The sequence below is a fragment of the Ceratotherium simum genome, chromosome 7, assembly GCF_057802395.1.
Source record: "Ceratotherium simum simum isolate JZ-2026a chromosome 7, ASM5780239v1, whole genome shotgun sequence".
NCBI lineage: Eukaryota > Metazoa > Chordata > Mammalia > Perissodactyla > Rhinocerotidae > Ceratotherium > Ceratotherium simum.
In genome coordinates, this window is record NC_141906.1 from 52,998,079 (window position 1) to 53,018,328 (window position 20,250).

At 36.4% G+C, this 20,250-nt stretch overlaps 1 protein-coding gene across 5 annotated transcripts in view; it reads left to right on the forward strand.

The window, feature by feature from the left end:
- The window catches only part of CNTN5 (contactin 5), an 824,990-nt gene that overhangs the window by 775,072 nt on the left and 29,668 nt on the right, over window positions 1-20,250 (forward strand). For all 5 annotated transcript variants that reach the window (XM_087433624.1, XM_087433627.1, XM_087433626.1 and 2 more), the window contains 3 exons: window positions 1,958-2,028; window positions 4,169-4,403; window positions 13,037-13,146. In XM_087433624.1, the coding sequence (XP_087289750.1) occupies window positions 1,958-2,028; window positions 4,169-4,403; window positions 13,037-13,146 (416 nt within the window). The remainder of the gene's footprint in view (window positions 1-1,957; window positions 2,029-4,168; window positions 4,404-13,036; window positions 13,147-20,250) is intronic.

A 20,250-nucleotide genomic window follows, 5' to 3' on the forward strand; every position in this document is an offset into this window, starting at 1 on the left:
ACTCTAAGCTAGAGGTTCCAAGCATCCTCTTTTTGGATCATATCTCAGGGCTGAATAAAATAGAAACGGATCTTCAACGACTATTGTTTCTACAAAACCTATGATCAGAGGGAGAGTATCCTCAAAGAAGAGGATTCAAAATCCTAAATTTAGGGTATAAACTTAGTAATTCCAATGTAATAGAGAAGAAGGTGGCTCTAGTGGATAATACTCATAATGTTCTTTAACTATTAGTTGTCAGAGATGAATGTGAAGCATATGTGTGTGTGTGTACACTTTTTTTTAACAAAAAAATGGTACTAAGAGAAGCCATATAGCATAATATCAATAAATTAACTTGCTTCCACTGTTTGATCATGCCTTGATGATCTTAATATTTAGAACTCTGATATTAGTCACTGGAGGAGTATATGGAACCTTATATCCCTGCCCCTGTACACATACCGTTAAACCAGCCTTGCTGTGTGCCTTACTCATACCACAGAACAAAATTAATTTTGAGCTAGTACTATATAACAGTGGTTTTGAGACATGGTGTCAAGGCACACTGTTATGTCACAGCTCATTATATGTAGCAATAACTATGACTACTAATAAAAAAACTCAAGTTAATAAATAACTTGCCTCCTGTTCATATAAATTAGGACACATTCAGAGTTGTTGCTCTAATACCATCATTTTTTCTCAGTTGACTTCCTTGTAATTTCTTGCAAGAGAGACAAAGGGGTATCCAATTTCGCATAATTCTAGGGAATTCATTAAAGTGAACTCCACATATGAATAATCGTTAGTATGTATGTAACTGTGAAAGAAGAAAGATTGGTAGCTAGTGCTGTATATATCCTTCTGCATGTACATGAGCAAGACAAGAACTCATGTTCATGGAGAAAAGTGCCCAAGGACACTGAAATTTGGACTCTGGCGAATAAAGTTCATTTATTTCAATGGAGCCAATTATATATTCACAGACTTTTCTCTCCCACCTCCCTGGTCCAAGGAGAATTTTTTTTCCTTTCTAGTAGAATATAAATTCTGCATCAGTTTTTCTGGTATATAAAATGCTGTGTGACTATCTACCAGTAATTAATAGCCTTTCATCTAAGTAGGTAATATATGAAGAGTGAATTTATTGTTTATGAGTATATCAACATCATTTAAAAACTATGTGCCGGGATACAAAGGCAACGCTGAAGTGTAAAATTGCTAATGCAGGCTCATAGCCTGGAAAATGATTTCTTTTAATAGTTTTCTTCATTTAACAGTTCTTCATTTGAAAATGTTCCTTTTCAGCTGCAGATTTTGTGGTTTGGTGCAGTGAAGGGGAAATTTATTCCTTTGACACATTTATTCTTTTAATAGTTATTCATTTGAAAAAGTTTCACTGATTGCCTATATATTTTGCAGTTTGCAGAGAGATTCATTCTTGATAGTTTTTTTAAATGTTTATTTATTTAAATAGGTTCTCACTCCATGGAACTGTTACTCAGATTTCTTTAAACTGGAGCTTCCGGGGCATTCTGGTAAAGCAGTAATGCCAATGGCAACCTGTGGATTTTCCATGGGCTCTGCAAGCCCTAAGACCACAGAAGAGAGCCCCATCACTAGAAAGGTGGAGATAATTTGCAGGACAAAATTTAGCTAACCATTAGTAGATGTCCTTAACTATAGTGTTAATTGTGATTTAGACTTTACTACCACAGCACATTTACAGGAGGACTAGTTTGGGGATGCAGTATGCGACTGTGAAAAATCCATCAAACTCTCCCACACAGATTTAAAAGTAGGGTATCAGTCGCAAACATTTTGTTTTAATATTGAATATGGCCACTCTAACTTCAAACAAACTTTGATTTGTTTATTGCGGGATTTTACCCAACCTGAGTAGGGTTATGATGTAAGGACACTTAAATTACACATCTATTTGTTGTCCTCGCTCTTGGCCCATTTTTATCCACAGTTCCAAAGACAGCACCCACCAACGTCAGTGGAAGAAGTGGAAGAAGGCATGAGTTAGTCATCGCCTGGGAGGTAAGACAGCCTTTGATCAGATGTCAGAACATGTTCATTCCTTAGAAAATAAGGCTACACGTTTAGTATCTGTATTTGAAGCAGAGACATTGAGTAATTTCTGTTTAAATGAGATTAAGAAACACTTGACATGCATTACTCAGATGAATACTGCCGACAGAAACCTTTCTCATCTTCATACCAGGCCACGGTTGACTTTCCTCCAAGTCTCAGGTTTTCCTTCCTGTCATACAGGCTGTTGCAGAATAGAGCTTGAATAATTAAAACATATCTTCCCACAAATTACTTCAGATTTTTTTTGGCTTAGTTTGATATTTTATTATTTCACTATTAAGTAGCACCTTTGACTTAATTGGAGGCTAAAACCATTGAGAAGGAAGGAATTGACCAACTGACCTCCTCTGAGTTTGTGACACAGTGCCTGGGTTATCTCATTTATCCCCTAAAACAATCCTATGAGTGGGGATAATTTTCCTTGTTTTACAAATAATGACATTGAGGCACAGTTTAAAACCTTTTCCCGATAAGCAATAGAATTGGGACTTTGATTACAAACCTTGAGTTATGTCTCCCTGACCATATGATCTCCAAAGTTTCTTCCATTAAAGGAAAGCAGTGGAGGGATAAGGTGTGTGAGAGGTATATTTATTTTCCATGAAGCTACTTTCTTTTTTTGATGTTAAATTACCTTAACATCAAGTATAGCTATGTAGCTCACAGAATTATGTTTTAGATTATGGAAACGGAATAGAAATGGAAATGTCTATCGGAAAAAACTGAACAAATCCCTAATAATCTCTAAGAACAATGATAAAAGGTACAGAAAAAAATCTTTTCCCAGTAAGAAATTTTCCATGAGCACATCTTCTCTCCTGTTATTCTGTCCACTCCCTTCTTCTTCAATAAAATGTTATGTCTTGTTTTTGATTTCTGCAGAGTTATTAACTTCCCAATACCTGACCTTCACTGAGATCAAATCTCTCTAAATGGAATTGCCTTCCCTATCAGCTTTGTATCTTAGCCAACTCGGGCTGCTATAACAAAAATACCCTAGACTGGGTGGCTTATAAACGACAGAGATTTATTTCTCACAATTCTGGAGGCTGGAAATCTAAAATCAAGGCACCGACAAATTTGGGTCTGGTGAGGGCCTGCTTCCTGCTTCACAGACGGCCGTCTTCTCGCTCTGTCCTCAAGTGCAGAGGGGTGGGAGAGCTTTCTGGGATTTCTAAGGGCACTAATCTCATTCATGAGAGCTCTGTCCTCATAACCAAATCACCTACCAAAGACCTATCTCCTAATAGCATCACATTGCAGGTTAGGATTGTGTCACAGGAACTTGGAGAGGATACAAACATCCGGTCTATAGGACTTTGATATAATAGGCTTTGTCTCCTTTCCTCCACTCAATATGCAGTTTTTCCTCAAATCAAAACTCAAAAGAAAAAACAATTAGCAAATATTTATTGGGTGTCTACTATGTGTCAAGCACTGTGCTAGGCAGTGGCTGGTAACTGCTCCATTGACTAACTAGTCAATCACAATTACTCTGTTCCACAGTTTGCAATTGATGCCCATTTAACAAATTTAAATGTAAGCAATATAGTACAAGAAGTTTCTTGAACAAATACTATACTCCAATTTTTTCATATGTTAGTAAAGCACAAAAGCAATTGACAAAAACACTAGGAGAATGGTCTTACATTAATATCTCCTAGATTTTCTGTGCAAAGGGCTCTGCAAAACATTACCAGTGATGAGATTTCCCTGACCACCAGACCATATGACAGTTTTCCCCAACATGTTAAATTCTGGTGTAGAATCCAAGGACCTTTGTTTCATATACATGACTAATTGGAGCAAATTTGTTTCACTTCAAGAGTTTTCAATACTCTTGATACTTTTCTTAAATACAAACTGATATCATTTAATTTTTAATCTATGTTTAAAGCCTCTTAAGTTCCCAAAGACTGCCAAGTTTTGATTGTGCTATGTTAGCTTCCAATGTATTGGAAATTTTAAGATTTGAGAGTCTCCTTTTCTCTAGTCATCCATAATTTTAAAAATTTAAAGAATTGGAAGAAGTGTATTTTCTTAATCAGTTATTATGCTGATAATTAATTGCATTTTTCTTCTTTAGCCAGTATCTGAAGAGTTTCAGAATGGCGAAGGCTTTGGCTACATCGTGGCTTTCAGGCCCAATGGAACACGTGGCTGGAAGGAAAAAATGGTGACATCCTCTGAGGCTTCACAATTCATTTATAGAGATGAAAGTGTCCCTCCTCTTACTCCCTTTGAAGTGAAAGTTGGCGTTTATAACAATAAAGGGGATGGACCTTTTAGTCAAATTGTGGTCATCTGTTCAGCTGAAGGAGGTCAGTTTCTTTATCCCTATTATTTTTATTCAATATTTTAATATTTTGTTTTGTTATATGAATGAGACATTACTGTACGTATATTAGAAAATACAGATATGCCAAAAAAGATAATAAAACTCACCCATAGTCCCACCACGTCTGTCAGATATATTTTTCCAATTTTTTTTCAAATAATTTTTCATTAAAAAAAAATGATCATTCCATATGTGTTGCTTTATGTTCTTCACTCCCTAACAATATATCACAGGTATCTTTCCATGATAATAATATTATTAATGCCTGTAGTGTACTCTATTCTCTGGATAGATATTTAACCAATCCTTTTTGGTTTGATATTTAGATAATTTTATATTTTAACCCAGTAAATTTAAATTTATGTGAAATAAATTTAAATGAACACTCCATTTACATGACCAATAAATATTTATTTCTAACTTCATGCACAAAACATCGTACTGTTAAACAAGTATTCGGCAGGGCTTTCTTTTGGAAGATTTTCACACGTGACATCATTAAATCCTTATGACAATTTCATGTAATAGGCATTATTAGCCCCATTGTAGAGAAAGAGAAATCAAAGTTCAGAAAAGTTAAGGAATTTGCTAGAGGTTACACAGCTTATAACTGAGAATTAAACCCAGGTCTGTCTAATCATTAAATCCTTGATTTTTTTTTGTAGCACTCTGCCTTCATATGCCTAACCTTATTTAATTCTCAATATATATTGAGAATTATAGTGGGCAATATACCCATTTTACAGATGAGTAAACTGTAAAACTGTGACTTATTCAGGGTTACAGTAAATAAGTGGTAGTGTTGAAGTGCTAAGTCAGCTTCCTACATCAAAATCCTTGGTTCTTTCAAATTTTAATACAAAAATGCAATTTTCTGAGAGAAAGCCTGATAGATCTAACTCCTAAAGTTACCTTTTCCTCTTAGTGCTTCTTCTATTCAAGCGCAGAATTTTGATTGGCCCTGCTAACAAAAACTATGCCTCACATTCCCTGAATTGGACAAATGACTTAGAAAATGTTCCACCAAAGACGAGACTCATTTGACTTTCCAAATAAGCATTGTCAATCTAAACTGACCCTTTTACTTCCTTTGTGCCCACATGTATGACTTGAATAACTGAAGAGAATTATTAATCTTTTTGGTACTGTGAGCTTCGTAGGGAGAAATAAATAATGTCATTTGAATATTGAAGGACAAAGGTAGTGTTTGATTTATCTCAGATGCAGTTTTTCAATACAAGCTGCCTTGTATTTTTATAACACAGAGCCAAATTTTGAAGCAGAAGCAGAAAATTTATCCTAGTCTAAGAATGACCAGGAAAATGAAGAATCAACTAATGAAAAGGACTCCTAGATGTTCTGATAACATACCCATGAACTTAGCATCTCAAGTTGATGATGTGTTTTCAGATATAACCAGTGTACCATATTACTTATATTAACTCTTACAACCAAATATGAGGTAAGAATCTCAAGCCTCAATCTACTTTTCAGGAAACTAAGGCTCAGAGGTTAAGTAACATGCTTAAATTCACATCAACAAGTGCCAGAGTTCTAAGTAACTATAGTAAGTGACAGAGCTGGGATTTGAACCCAGGTCTATATGACTACAAAGTTCGTGCTTTTAACCTCTATCGTATACTGTCTCACCAGGAATGTATATAATAATAATATTTTGTTATTGTATTACATTATTGTATATAATAATAATAATATTTTGTATTATTTATTACTCCAAAAATCTATTTTGAAGTATATGTTTTATTCAGGAAGTGCATATTCTTGTTTCTTTAAAATTTCTTCAACCTAATTATCAAGCACATAGCCCCAAAGGTCACATGAGATGAATTGGAGAGGTTCGTGAACATGCTTTGTATGGTAACACCAAGGCTGCCTTTAAGAAATCCAGATTTGCATGTTCCTTGTCGACCTTTGCTTTGAAATTAAATTATAGCAGCCACCATGAGTTGTTTATACTGTGTTTCCTTAAACTTGAAATGGCTTGCCTTTAGAGATTTCTCTTTCAAGCTAGATAGGAAATATGCATATTTTCTTTCAAAGACACTGAAGTTGTTGCTATAACGTATTTCCTATAACACTTCATTTATTTTGGTAGACTGAAATATGAAAGATACCAAGAAAATTAAATCTGGACAGAATCTGCCTTTGTTCTGATGACAAAATGCAAACATATATTTGGCATTTGCTCACTAATTAAATTTACTAATTTGGAGCTTTGTGTGTAAATACGAGTAAAGTTTAGCATCATTAAATTGTGTCAGCCAGGAAAGGCCGGACCATGCAAATGAAGAGCATTTGCCTGGAGTGAGCAGAGCATGAGTTCCAATCTGCTCACAATAACTGAAAGATCTTGGGCAGTTTATTCACCTCTCTGAGGCTTACCTTCTTCCACTTTAAAAATGAAAGTCCAGAACTTGAGCATCTCTGGAAGCCATTAAAAACCTAAAACTGAAACTTTGTCAATTTATTCTATATTCTAAAATAGTCTTTTAAATTTTAGTTGTCCCAGAATAGGCAGTAATAATAGATCAACTTTTGCTATCTAATAAAAAGAGGGAAATCAACATCCCTTTTTAGTCACTTGGCAAATTGCTTTTCTTGAAAAGCAGTGAACATTTTCAAGATTGAATCATTTTAAACAAAGAGTCAAGGCTTGTAATAAGCTGATAAAATAATATATTGTACTCATGTCAGTGCAGGTTCCTCTCTTCTTTGCCTGTGGACATTTGTGCAGATTCACAGTGTGCCTTTATCATCAGACTCTTGCCCAAAGCCCAACTCATCTGATTGAGACTGCATTTCTCAGTAAGACAAATTCTGTTTCTTTGTTCTTCCATTAACCTAGCCCACCTGTTTATTGTCTCAAAATCTCTCTGTATTCTTAGATAAAATAAAGAACAAGAGGAGTGGGACTGGATTTCTATCTTTATTTATGGGCACAGTTATTCCTCTTCATATCGAGAATACTAGCTACAAACCTAGAGTACCATGGAGAAGCCAGGTTTTCACAGCTGACCCCAAGCCATGAAGAAAAATGTGCCAGATGCTATATCAAATGCAGCCACCAGAATTCACATTTGGAGGGAAGCACAGAACACAAAGACTTCAAGGCGCATCTTCCAGTACTATTTCTCAACCCATTTGCCACTGGCACATCAATGATGGTGACATTCGCATCCACAGCACATTTCCACAAGTGCTTGTGTGCATTCCCCATACCCTTCATCCTTTTCTTTTCCTCTCAAGAAAGCCTATTGAAATGTGAGTGAGAATTACATTATTGTAGGGAAAACCTTGAATGTGATCTGTTATTAAAAGAATTCATCATTTACAAATATTGATACTTAGTAAATCGCTTGGGAAATGACCTTGACTTTTGCGACTCTGAGGTTGACTGTTGCCCTCGAGTACTGTCAGAAAAACTCCAAATGGTTTTTCTGCCAACACCCTTGAGCCTTTGAAACCTTTCAAGGCTTCCACAGCAGAAGTGACCCTGAAATGGCTCTGTCAGTGCCAGGCAGCATCTGACGTAAGCGTGGAAGGAGAGATATTTGCCTGCCAGTACTTCCATACACCTTGTGCATATATCAATTATCTATACCCTTTGAACCAAGCAAGAATTATGTTCATTCTAACCCTGACTGACTTCAGGTCTCTAGGATATGGTATAATCCTATACAACACCCTCGTTTTGGAAACAATTCTAATTTTTTTAAAGAATAGCAAATTTCCAACATAAGTGATTTTAAAGCCCATGGTAGAAGTGATAAAAAGTGATTTTTTTTCAAGATGAAAGATCAAATCAGCTTTCATTTCCATCTGCCTAGAGCTACTTATTAGTGAAACTTATATCCATTTTCCACTTAGTTCTTGTTACTATAGCTTTGGAAAGAGCAAGAATCTGAGCATTCAATTACATCTAGTAGAAAAATAGAGGGAAATTCAATATAGCTTTATTATAGGTTGAAAGATTTGTTTACTTGCAATGCACTTTAGTCTTTTCCAGTTTTTTTGGCTTTTGCCTTGTATGTAAAAATGGTGCTGCTTTTATTTTTATTAAAACCAAAAAGCCTCTCCTCATTTGCAGAAAATGATATGCAATTATCCCCTTGCAAATGGAGCTACCACAGTTTAAATTAAAACCCGACATTCACGAGGTGTTATTCTCCAGATCAGTCCTTCGCTGCAACTGAGCTCAGTGGGATTTATGTGAACTTGAAAATTAATAAATTGGCATATTAGTTGTAAAATACAAGGAATAATTTCCTGTCTTTGCCGGATGATCCATTTGGATTAGTGCCTGTAAAAGTTCAACTACAGCTGTCTTCACTGAATTTTTAAATAATGAAACCATAACCCTTCTCCCAAAGAGTTTATTAAACTCTCCTTTGATTAATGCTATTGCTCACCCCACCTGGGAAGTCAGATGTATAATCAATATTAGAAGCACATCCCCCCGTATTACTTGGAAAACTCCAGCTGCTGGGTCACTTAATACAAATGTATCATCTAAATTCATGAACATGGTAATGCTGTTCAAAATTTTTAATCTAACAGAAACTGAAATCTATCAATCAGTCTGTCCACTTCAAATGCCAAGATTGGAGTGAAAGAGTTAGCCATGGTCTAATTAATATCATCATGAGTAAAAGAAAAAAGAGATCTTTTTAAGTCTTTGAGTCTATTAGACATAACGCTTGTACAATCTCAGAAATGAGTCCCTGAATTTTCATCAAATTACCTGAGTGTAATAGACAGAAGTGAGAGTGGCAGGAAACATCCTGTGATTTATGGATCAGGAGAGTTTCAGAGATGCCTGAATATGACAGGATCTATGAGGAGCAGTGCAGCTATGGTTCAAAACTATCAAAAATTCCATGACACAGGAATAAAAGGAGTTGATAGTAAGCCTGTGGTGGGGTTAAATAGGAGATGATGGGGGTCTAGGTGATTTGGGGCAAGACTTAGAGTAGAGAGCCCAAGTGAAGATTCCAATGTCAATATTCTTGAGAAAAGTTAAGTATGGTGGGGCAAGGAGAAGGGAGAGCAAAAACAAAGGGAACAGCACCAGGTCTGTAAAGACAGATACGTGCACAGAAGCACAATTCCATGGTGGTTAGGACCTGACTGCCTTGTTCAAATCTTCTCTCCAACCTCCAGCAGCTGTGTGACCTTGGGTAAGTTGCTTAACGTCTCTGCTCCTCGATTTCTTCATCAGGAAAATGGTGATAGTGATAGCAGGGTTGTTAGAAAGATTAATTAATACATATAAAGAATTTTGATTAGGGCTTGGCACATAGCAAATTCTCAATAAACAGTAATTATTACCTTTGGTTGTACCCCTCATCTATTTTGGGTTTTTTTGTTTGTTTGTTTCTTTGTTTTTAATCTTATTCTTTCTCTCCCTCTGTCAGTTATTTGGAGGTAAGTGAGCAGCAAGAGAATGAACTATATATGTTCCTTGTAAAATCTCTTGTGTGCCCCCAAACTAAGAGATGGAGAATGAGCCAGTGGTTGGTGCTAATTTAAAAACAACACAGGAAAGAGCACTTGAGACCTGAGTTCTAGTTGGGGCTCTTTCAGAGCCAGAAGCAGTTTGGATAAATCAACTTTTACATATGTCACTTTTTTCATCTGCAAAATGAGGGCATGGATTTAAAACACAGGTCTATAACTCAAAAGCCTATACAGGTCAGGTAAGAAATATAAACAAGTGAAGTAGTTCCAGTGTGAGACAATAGGGAGTGGTAGGGACTCTGGCAAACTGAAATGCCTATGCTCTGACTAATGGGGCCAAGGGCTAATTCTCATCTACCAACACCGAAGAATTCAGAGTTGGTATAACTGTTCTTTTTCCAAGAGAAATTGGAAATTCTTATTTTTATATGAAATGTTGGAATAAATTAATATATTATGTGGGCAAACAAAACATGGCTGAAGACCCACTGGCCATTCATTTGTGACCTTTGAACCAAATGACTTTCTAAAATTCTTTCTAGTTGTGACCTTCCATCACTCAGTTACAATGGGATGTCCAAATAGAACAACTAGTTCCAATCCAAACCAGACATTCTGTGATCCAGTTGGGTACTCTTGCCTGCAGACAAACTTTTTGATCCACATGAAAATGTTCACTCGGCTATAAACAGTACCTACTGAAACTTCTGGAAATAAACTGATGGAGGTCACTTTTTTTACATGCTGAAATTTTCAGTTCAGGTCAGCATGGGTCTATTTCTGATACTATTTACATCCAGAAGGTGAAACCAATAAAAAAATGACTCTTCAGTTCTTGTTTGATTCGTTTACCTTTCTTCAGTTAGATGCCACTATAATGTGCAGCCTCCAAGAGCGCAACTCTGAGACGTCAGCTTGGGTCTGACCTTGATTTAAAATCCTCAGAGCTTTTAAATAGAAATTAGGGTGCTTGTTTAGGAAGCAGATTTCTGAATACTTTTCTGTCTTTTTTTAACTTTCTTATTTCTATTTCAGATGTATTTAAACTTGTGTAGTGCTACAGAAAGCTGATAGAGAAATCATTTCTTTCTCTAGAGATAAAAAGAGAGAAAAAGGCTGCCATCCAACCACATATTTTGTGTTTCTGAAATTATTTATACCCCTGCAATCTTCTTTGACAAAGATGTAATTGCTTCAATAATATAAAAGCTGAAAGAAGGCATTTGGCACACAATTTGGCACACACAAATCTCTGGAATGCATTCATTTAAAAGAAAAGCAGAAGTGCTCCCAAATAGCAAATGATACTCAAAGCGTGGCTCCCATTGAAATAAATCATATCCTAAATCCTGGAGACCAGGTTGCACACACCTGAAGAATATCAGTATTTCCTTTCATTTACTTGCAAAATCAAGAATTTTAACTCCTATTAAATAGCAATGAAAAAAATTTTTTTGTTGCAGGTCTGCTGATCAGAATTCCAGAATGAAATAGAAGTTTTTCCCAGAATTTTTTTTTGATTGGGTAGATGCACAAATAATGAGTTGGAAAGTGAGGTGAGGGAAACCACTGAGCAAAAGAAAATAATAAAACATATTCAAAGGGTGGCAGAATGAGAAATTACGATTTACACTATGGCAGGAATTAATATCAGCTTCTGTGTAAAGATTAATGTGAATTTGCCAAGGCACTTTGAGTTAACACAATTATAGCATGTGATTTTAATGAAAGCTTTACCAAAAGAAAATCATTGCTCAGTGCAAAAATGCACCTTTGAAAAAGTCTTTTGTGGGCTTCTTTACAGCAACAAGGGTAGATGTTTTAGACTGATATTTTTCAATTAATAATATACAAAGGCTTTCCAGATAGATATGTGACCACCTTTCATTAGAAAAGGAAAGATCTCAGAAAATAGTTATGATTCCTTTAATATCCCTAATATTAACTTTCAAAAATCTTATTTAGAACTCTGTCTTTGCCATACTGTTCCCTGAATCTAAAAAAACATTTTCAACAGATTAATCTGAACTCTTACCAGTCAGTGATGAGGGGTTAGTATCAAAGTCTCTACAATGTTTATGGGGTAGGGATTTTTTAAATCGACTTTGTACAGAAATGTTTGAACTAATATATGGCCTTTATTCTGCCATTTCATTTAACGTGTGTTTGTGACACAGTATTTATGATTCAGCAATGTCAAAGCTGGAAATATTTTGTTCCTCACACAGAGTGCAACCTCAAATAAAGTGCACCTCTTGATGGATGCCAGGCAGACATGGTGTATTTGAAAAAATAGTAAGAAAGGTCACTGAGCATAGGAACAAATGAAAAGGTGGCTTTGAGCAATAGCACCAAGACCTTCCGGGACTTTCCTTTTCGGTCCATACCTGTCTTAAAAGTCAACACATACCTTTTAAATATCATGATTCATAACATATTCCTTATACAATCATGGAAATGTAGCTTTGTGCTTGGAACAAAAAAAAAAAAGCTAATGGAATTTAGACTCTATTTGTGCCTGCACAGGATAAAAACATAAAACAAAATAATAATAATAAGTGATATTTGGTGAATGAATGCCAAGTGCCAAGCACTGTGCTAAATATTTGATATGTATTATTCCAATTAAAACTAATCTTAAAAATCTATGAGATAAGTACTCTTATTATGCCCATATTACACACCAGGGAACTGGGGTTTAGGAAGGGGTGAAGCAATTTGCCTAAAGGTAAATAAGCAAATAAATTTTTTGAAGGCAGAAAACAATGGCAGCAACAAAAAAAGCCAAGACTGATTCCCTAGTCCATTCTGTTGATCATTGTGCTAGACTGGAAGACAATTTAAGTCAGACAACTTAACTTCTCCAGAAACATCCCAGTTAATCCAAGGATAAAGATCTTCTTTGCTTGTCTTGCTATATTTGTCATTTTTCATTGGTAAGGTATTGATGAGACTTGACTCAAATATAGAAATCCGAAAGATCATCTTTTGATATTGTTGTGTTTTTCATAGCTACCACAGTGCTTCATTTCAAAAATAAGGTAGAAGGAAATAACACCTGACATATTCAGGTGCAATGCTTTGATAGACATAACTTGTTACCATTGCAGTTTATTATTTCCATTTTCCTTCATACAGAACCCAGTGCTGCTCCCACAGATGTCAAGGCTACAAGTATGTCTGTGTCAGAGATTCTTGTTGCATGGAAACATATTAAAGAGAGTCTAGGAAGACCACAGGGATTTGAGGTATGAACAGAATTATTGAAAATAAGCCTTGTTATTTCTGCTGGCATTGCATTCTCCTAAAGAGATGGTTTGGTGACATTTCAACAGAATTATATTCCTTTGAAATTTTGCTGTATAGCAAAGACAGTAAGAAATATACTATTTTACTGACATGTATTATGTTGCTCATTAGCTGGCTTATTTTTCAGTATGGTAGTTTCCATAGCACCATGCAAAGATTTGTTAAAAAGAGATGAAAATGGCCCTTTAGATAAAAATCAGAAGGTATAGGTAGATATTTACTGGTATCCAATTTATTGGTGGTTAAAAATGTTTTTGTGTATTTCCCTCTAATAATTTAATGTATAAAATAGGTTTTCCTACTATATTATATTGGCAGATCTTACCTCCTAAATGAACTTCTCAAATTTGCTTAGAACTTAGTAATTTGTACCTATTTACTCAAATGAATTTTTTGTCCCTTAAATTTTGCTATTTTTAAACACAGTTATGCCAGCCTTATAAAAGTGAACATTTTATAACAATTCATTGACTTCAATGAAATTTTAGCCTCCACATGGACAAGAGGATTGTAGACAGTCTGTGAACTTGAATATTCCACAAAAACAAGATCCCTAATTCTCATACAGCTCTTGTTCTTGCCTTTGCCAGTTAGGGATAGGAATTAGGGGAGTAAGTTATAAAAGACAAAAAAGAACTAACATACAACCCAAGATCTTAGTTGCCTTTAAACTTTGTAATTCTTACTTCCCTCTGTTTCAACTCTCACAAAGAAAAATATCATCCTGATTTTTGAACAATGATCGAGTATAGGATTTGTACCCAACATGGTTTCTAAGCTAAACACACATTTCTTTATTCTATTTGAGTTTTCCAATAATGGCTGAGAACTATTTGATTAATATACAGCTAGCATTAGATAATGATAACTGTAATAAAGAGTTTATACAATCTTTCTAAGAGTTATAGCAAGGACCATTTATAGAAAACCACTACCTATACAATATAATGAATTTATTTATACAATCTTGCTTCAATTTATTATTTGGTGATAATTCAGTATGTGTCATCATGATTGCATGTTTATTTTATTAAAATCTCTTTTTATCCGTATCCATGCTGCAGGGACCATGTCTGTCCGCCAACAAATCCTGGGACTGGTAGTGCTCGGCCCATGATAGCTACAATGAATATTTGGTGAATGAACAAATAGCTGTGCTTCACAATCAGCCCCTTTTAATATCACTGTAGAAGATACTAAGGTGGCCTGCCCAGCTTCCCTTCACTGGGCCAGTGCACCATCCCCCAGCTGCCATGAGTGTTGGCTTCTAATGGTTCTCGGCTTCTCCTCTGGAGAATTGCCCTCCTCTGAGGGGTGCTGCCTTATCTGAAAAGTTACCTCCCCACAAGAATCACCTAAGTACAGATCCACCTGGACCTCTGAAGTAGAACATCTGGTGTTCATACTTGTAGAAAGCCACAAAGTGTATTCTGGTGTACAGAAAAATGAGGACCCAGGCTCTTACATCTCAAGTGCTGCTCCTCTCACACAGCCAGTCACCCTCAACCTTTTTTCTGCCTACCCTAAAGCATGGCATTCACATTCCCACCATGATTCACCTGTAATAACAGCTTTCTATGAGGTCCTGCAGAGATCACATAAGATTTAGATTTGTGCACAATTCTTCTCTTCCTAAATATAAATCACTTATTCATTCATTCAACAAATATTTATTGAAGGCCTACTAAGTATCAGACACTGAGCTAGATGATAGGGATAAAGCAATGAGCAAAACAAAGTTCCTATCCTCGCGGAGCTTATATTGTAGTAGGGAAGGCAAACAATAAACAAGCTAACAAATAAGTGGGTGAAATAATTTAAATTGATGATAAATCCTCTGTAGAAAAATAAAACTAGACCAGAAGATAGAGAGTGAGGGAGTCTGCTATTTATAGAGGTTTGAGAAATCACCCTTTCTGAGGTTGTGACGTTTGAGTAAAAACATGACCGAATGAGAGAGAGAGAGAGGCAGAGAGAACAGCAAACTCAAAGGCTCTGAAGTAAGAGCATGTGGCCTTCTTCAAAGAACAGAAAGGGAGCAATTTGGGCCAGATAGCAGTGAACAGAGAGGGTAGTGGCAGGTTGATGAAAAGATCGCCAGGACAAGGACAAGGTTATATGGGGTCTTGTGAACTATGGAAAGGAATTTGGATTTTATCTTAAGTATAAGGAGAAGACCGTAAAGGATTTTGAACATGGAGAATCAAATAAGGATCTAACTTACTTATATTTTAAAAGCCTCTCTTGTTCTAAAGGGTAGAGTATAGACTCTAGAGAGGACCTCAGGGAGAACAGTGGAGAGGCACTTATTCCAACCGAGGTGATAATGAAGTTGCTTTTGACTAGAGCAGTTGCAGCAGAGTTGATGAGAAGTGGGTCTTTTAAGATATATTTTGAATGGAAGGATGACAGGATTTGATAATGAATTGGATGTGGACTATGAAAAAGAGAGGAGTCAAAGATATTACAGAGCTTTTTGACCCAAGAAACTGGGTGAATGGTATTGTCATTCAGAAGACGAGAAACTCAGAGAAGAGTAGGTTTTAGAGAAAAAAATCAAGGATTCTGGTTTAGATGTGTCAAATTTTGTAAGCCTTTTTATTTCCAAAAACAGTCGTCAAGTAGGTCTTGTGTTAAGACAAAGGTTAGAGATGGAGCTATAACTCTGAGGAATCATCAGCATATAATGGTTTCTGGCTGAGATCACTGAGTGTTGATAAAGTAGATGTCTGAGAATTGAGCCCTATAGTGCCTTACCATTTGGAACTCAAGAAAGGAAGAGCATCTGGCCAAAGAAACTAAGGGAGACACTGAAGAGATTCAGAAGCCAAGAGAAGAATTTAAGGTTGAGAGTTTTGAGGCCGGCCCAGAGGCATAGTGGTTAAGTTTGCGCTTTCTGCTTCAGCGGCCCGGAGTTTGCAGGTTCAGATCCCAGGCGCGGACCTACACACCACTTATCAAGCCATGCTGTGGCAGACATCTCGTATAAAGTAGAGGAAGATGGGCACGGATGTTAGCCCAGGGCCAATCTTCCTCAGCAAAAAGAGGAGGATTGGCAACAGATGTTAGCTCAAGGCTCATCTTCCTCACTAAGGAAAAAAAAGAAGATGGAGTGTTTTACTGAGTCAAATGTTGCTAAGAAATTCAGAAAGATGGGGCCTGAGATTGCCCAATGGATATGGCAATGCAGAGACCCTAGTGACCTTGGTGAGAGGGGTTTTATGGAATGCTGGTGATCAAGCCTTGACTGGAGATCAAGATCAAGATCACTCAAGAGTGTCAGAGCACAATATTTTTGCTAAATCTAATTCATTAAAAATGACAGCTTATCACAAGCTAAGATAGAATATCCTTAGGGATAGAACATTAACAGAAATAAATCAAATTCTGGAACAATCATCACAATGACCACATATTTTAATTAAAATAAATCAACACAAATTCCACTACTGTTTTTACACATAGAAACAGGACAGAATCCACGGACAAAGTAGCATTTATACTATTTTATAGTATTTTATAGTGTTTTCTAAGTTGTAGTTTAAAAAATATGGCATCTTGTTACCCAAAAAAATCAATATCTTATTAATGGGGAAATTAAATGTATGCCTTTTTGTTGTTGTTGTTGTTGTTGTTGCAAGGAAGATCAGCCCTGAGCTAACGTCCATGCCAATCCTCCTCTTTTTGCTGAGGAAGACCGGCCCTGAGCTAATGTCTATTGCCAATCCTCCTCCCTTTTTTTTTCCCCCGTTTTTCTCCCCAAAGCCCCGTTTTTCTCCCCGTTGCATATCATAGTTGCACATCCTTCTAGTTGCTGTATGTGGGATGCCGCCTCAGCATGGCCGGACAAGTGGTGCATCGGTGCGCGCCTGGGATCCGAACCCCGGCCGCCAGTAGTGGAGCGTGTGCACTTAACCGCTAAGCCACGAGGCTGGCCCCAAATGTATGCTTCTTATAATCAGAAAATAATTAAAACTTTGTATAATTCAGTGGTCAAATATGATATTAACTGTTATTTTAAGTAAAATATAGTCGCAAAGGCTATTTTTAATTTATACTATCTCATAACTGGATACTTGCAGGTAGATTTAAAAATAAATATGATGTAAGTAAAGTGTATCAGCATCTCTCCTACCCTCTCTTTCCTGCACTCTTCATCTTTAAGGAGAGCTCTGCCTCTGCCCTTCACCTTACCCATCCTGGAACTTACTTCTCTTCTCTTTACCTTTTTTTATTTCTTCTTTTTTTCACTTAGTAAAATATCTCTCCAAAATATACTTGAATATTACTAAAATGTAGTACAGCTTAATATTTCATCTCGTCACTATCTCCCTCTTCAATTCTATCCTAACCAAAATCCTAGCTGTATTTACTAATGGTAGAATTCTGAGCATGGTGACAATAAAAAAGTATTTTTTTGTCACTGAAGCCAATGAGATTGGTTTCAAATTTTGTGTATTTATCATATTGGTCCTATGAGTCATTTTTCTAGGCATAATTTTAGCTTTACTTGCAATGTCTGAAAGAGCTAGTTACTATAGTCACTATGTGCCATTTTTAAAATAGCAAAAACAGTGTTTTTGACTACCTCTCTTGTTTTTCCTGAATTGAAATGTGTGAATAAGATAGAAAAAGTTCTGCTTTTATGAATGTTGCATCCTAATAAGGGAAGACAAATAAAAAAATAAACAAGCAAACAAGTGAGTAGAATAAACTTAGATAACAATTCATATGAAAGTTCAAAGGTGGAACAAACCTGTTTCCTTAACAGAAGGAAGTCGAGCCACTGGACCTTAGTGAGCAGTGGTGTGAGTGGAATTAAAAGTAATCAGAGAGTTAGGTGGGCAGAGACAAGATTATGTTGGGATATATAGATTATAGAAAGAGTTTGTATTTTATTTCAAAAACAGTGGAGAGCCAGTGGGGCAATTTAAGGAGGAGAGTGACAATGTCTGATTTACATTTTTTTAAAAACATCACTGGTTGCTCTAATGTGAAGAATGAAAGGAGGAGGGGAGAAAGTTCAGGAGTGGAAGTTAGGAGGTTATTGCAAAAATCCAAGCAAGAAGTGATGGTGACTTAGACTAGAGTGAATGCAGTGGAGTAGGAGAGAAGTAGACATATTTCATAAGGCAGGTCTGGTAGGATTTGCTGGCTGATCAGATGTGGAAGGAAGGCAAATGATGAAATCTACATCACTGCTTTGGTTAAATGGATGAATGGTAGTGCCATTCACCCAAAAATGGGGAAAACTAGACAAAGAACAGATTTGAACGTGGGAAATAAAGAGTTCTGTTTTGGCTGAATTAAATTTGAGATGCCTCTTAGAAATCTAAGAGGATAAGTCAGATAAGCAATAGAATATGTGAATGTGGGGTCTAAATAAGAGATCAGGGCTGACGACATAAAGGTGGCAGTCACAGAGGTGGTATTTAAAGCCATGCTATGAAATGAAAGCACCTAAGGACAAAATTCCCAGAGGAGAAAAGAGGAAAGGAGGCACACTCAGTGTTTAGAAGTTCAGCTGAAGAGGAAGAATCAGCAAAGAGACTGGCAAAGAGAGATCAGTTTGGTAAAGGGAAAACCAAATATGAGAGGTATCAAAGAAACTAAAAGAGCTGATCAAAAAGAAGGAAATGGTCAATTATGTTTAAAACTGCTAAGAGATCAAGTGAGATCAAGGCAGAAAAGTGCCTATTGGGTTTAGAGGCTACTGGTGGTCTTCAGAAAACTTCCCTAAGCAAATAAGTAATCGATATCCCTCATGTTGTCAATTTAGTTACTTCAGGTTGCAGACCTCTAATACGCCTAAGAATACTACTTCTATCTAAATAGTGATTTGTGGCAACAGTTTGGGAAGAGAGAACCTCAGTTCAGAGCTCTCAGCCCAGCAACACCTTTATTTGCTGTGGAATCATCTAAGTCTCTTATCAGGATACCAAGATGTTTTGACATACAGAAGAATCACAACTCTCCAATGTTGTTATCAGAAATGGTTAAGAGTCAGACAACATCTGAATATATTTTTGTACCAGTCAAAGGTTATAATAAGTGAGTCTAATTAACCACTGCAGAAAACTCCTTTAGCCTCAGACAAAAGCAGTTAAAAGAAGTCAAGATGAGACTTTTATATGGGAAATTTCCCTCGATATACCAAGAATAATGGGGGAGGTACATGAGAAATAAGGAATCATTTCTGAAATCGTATGTACAGATTTATTTCCTTCTCAGATATGGTTCCTGTCAAGTACATACTCACCTGCCATTTTGATATTGACAAACTATATCTCTGGAATACATAGTGTGGCATTAACTAATGATAACACCTCAGTGCATTCTCCTTCATAAAGAATCAAACTTGAAACCATATGTGGCTCCCTTGACTCTGAAATCTTTATATTTTCTCTTCTACTATTCATGGGAGGGTACCCTTGAGCAAGTGTCATTTCGGGAGAAGATAGACGTCATCAAGGGCAGTGAAGTCCTTAAGGTGCTTATATCTTTACCTGATCTCCCCACACCCAAGTCCCTATCATTGTGTTCTCCCTCCCCAGTTCTCACTCTGACTGTTCCTCAATTGACTTGCAGCCTGACTCTGATTGTGACCTGGATTAGCAGTCAAATTCAGATCTCAGATGTCCCTGATCTGACTTTTTGTGTGTTTCGTCTCAATCTCATTTATCATTTATTATTCACTCATTTATTTATTCACCTAATATTTATTGAATACCTGCTATGTTTTGGTGCAGTGTGTGGGTAAAACAATAAGTAAAATAAACAGAGTCCCTGCCCTTATAAAGTTCACAGTCTAGCAAGGGAGACTCTATTTCAATTTCTTTCTTTTGTTTTTGGTTTTTTAATCCTAGTCTAAGGTCTTGACCTAACTCCTGGTAACCCCTTTAGCTTAACTTATCTTGATATTCTTTTTTGATGATGTAGCCAGTGCTATAATGCAGCAGTAAGGATCTCAGTGGGAGGCTTTCCCTGATAGCATCTGTCAATAATCTACTTATATTTCACATTTTTGTCTTTTGCAAGGAAGC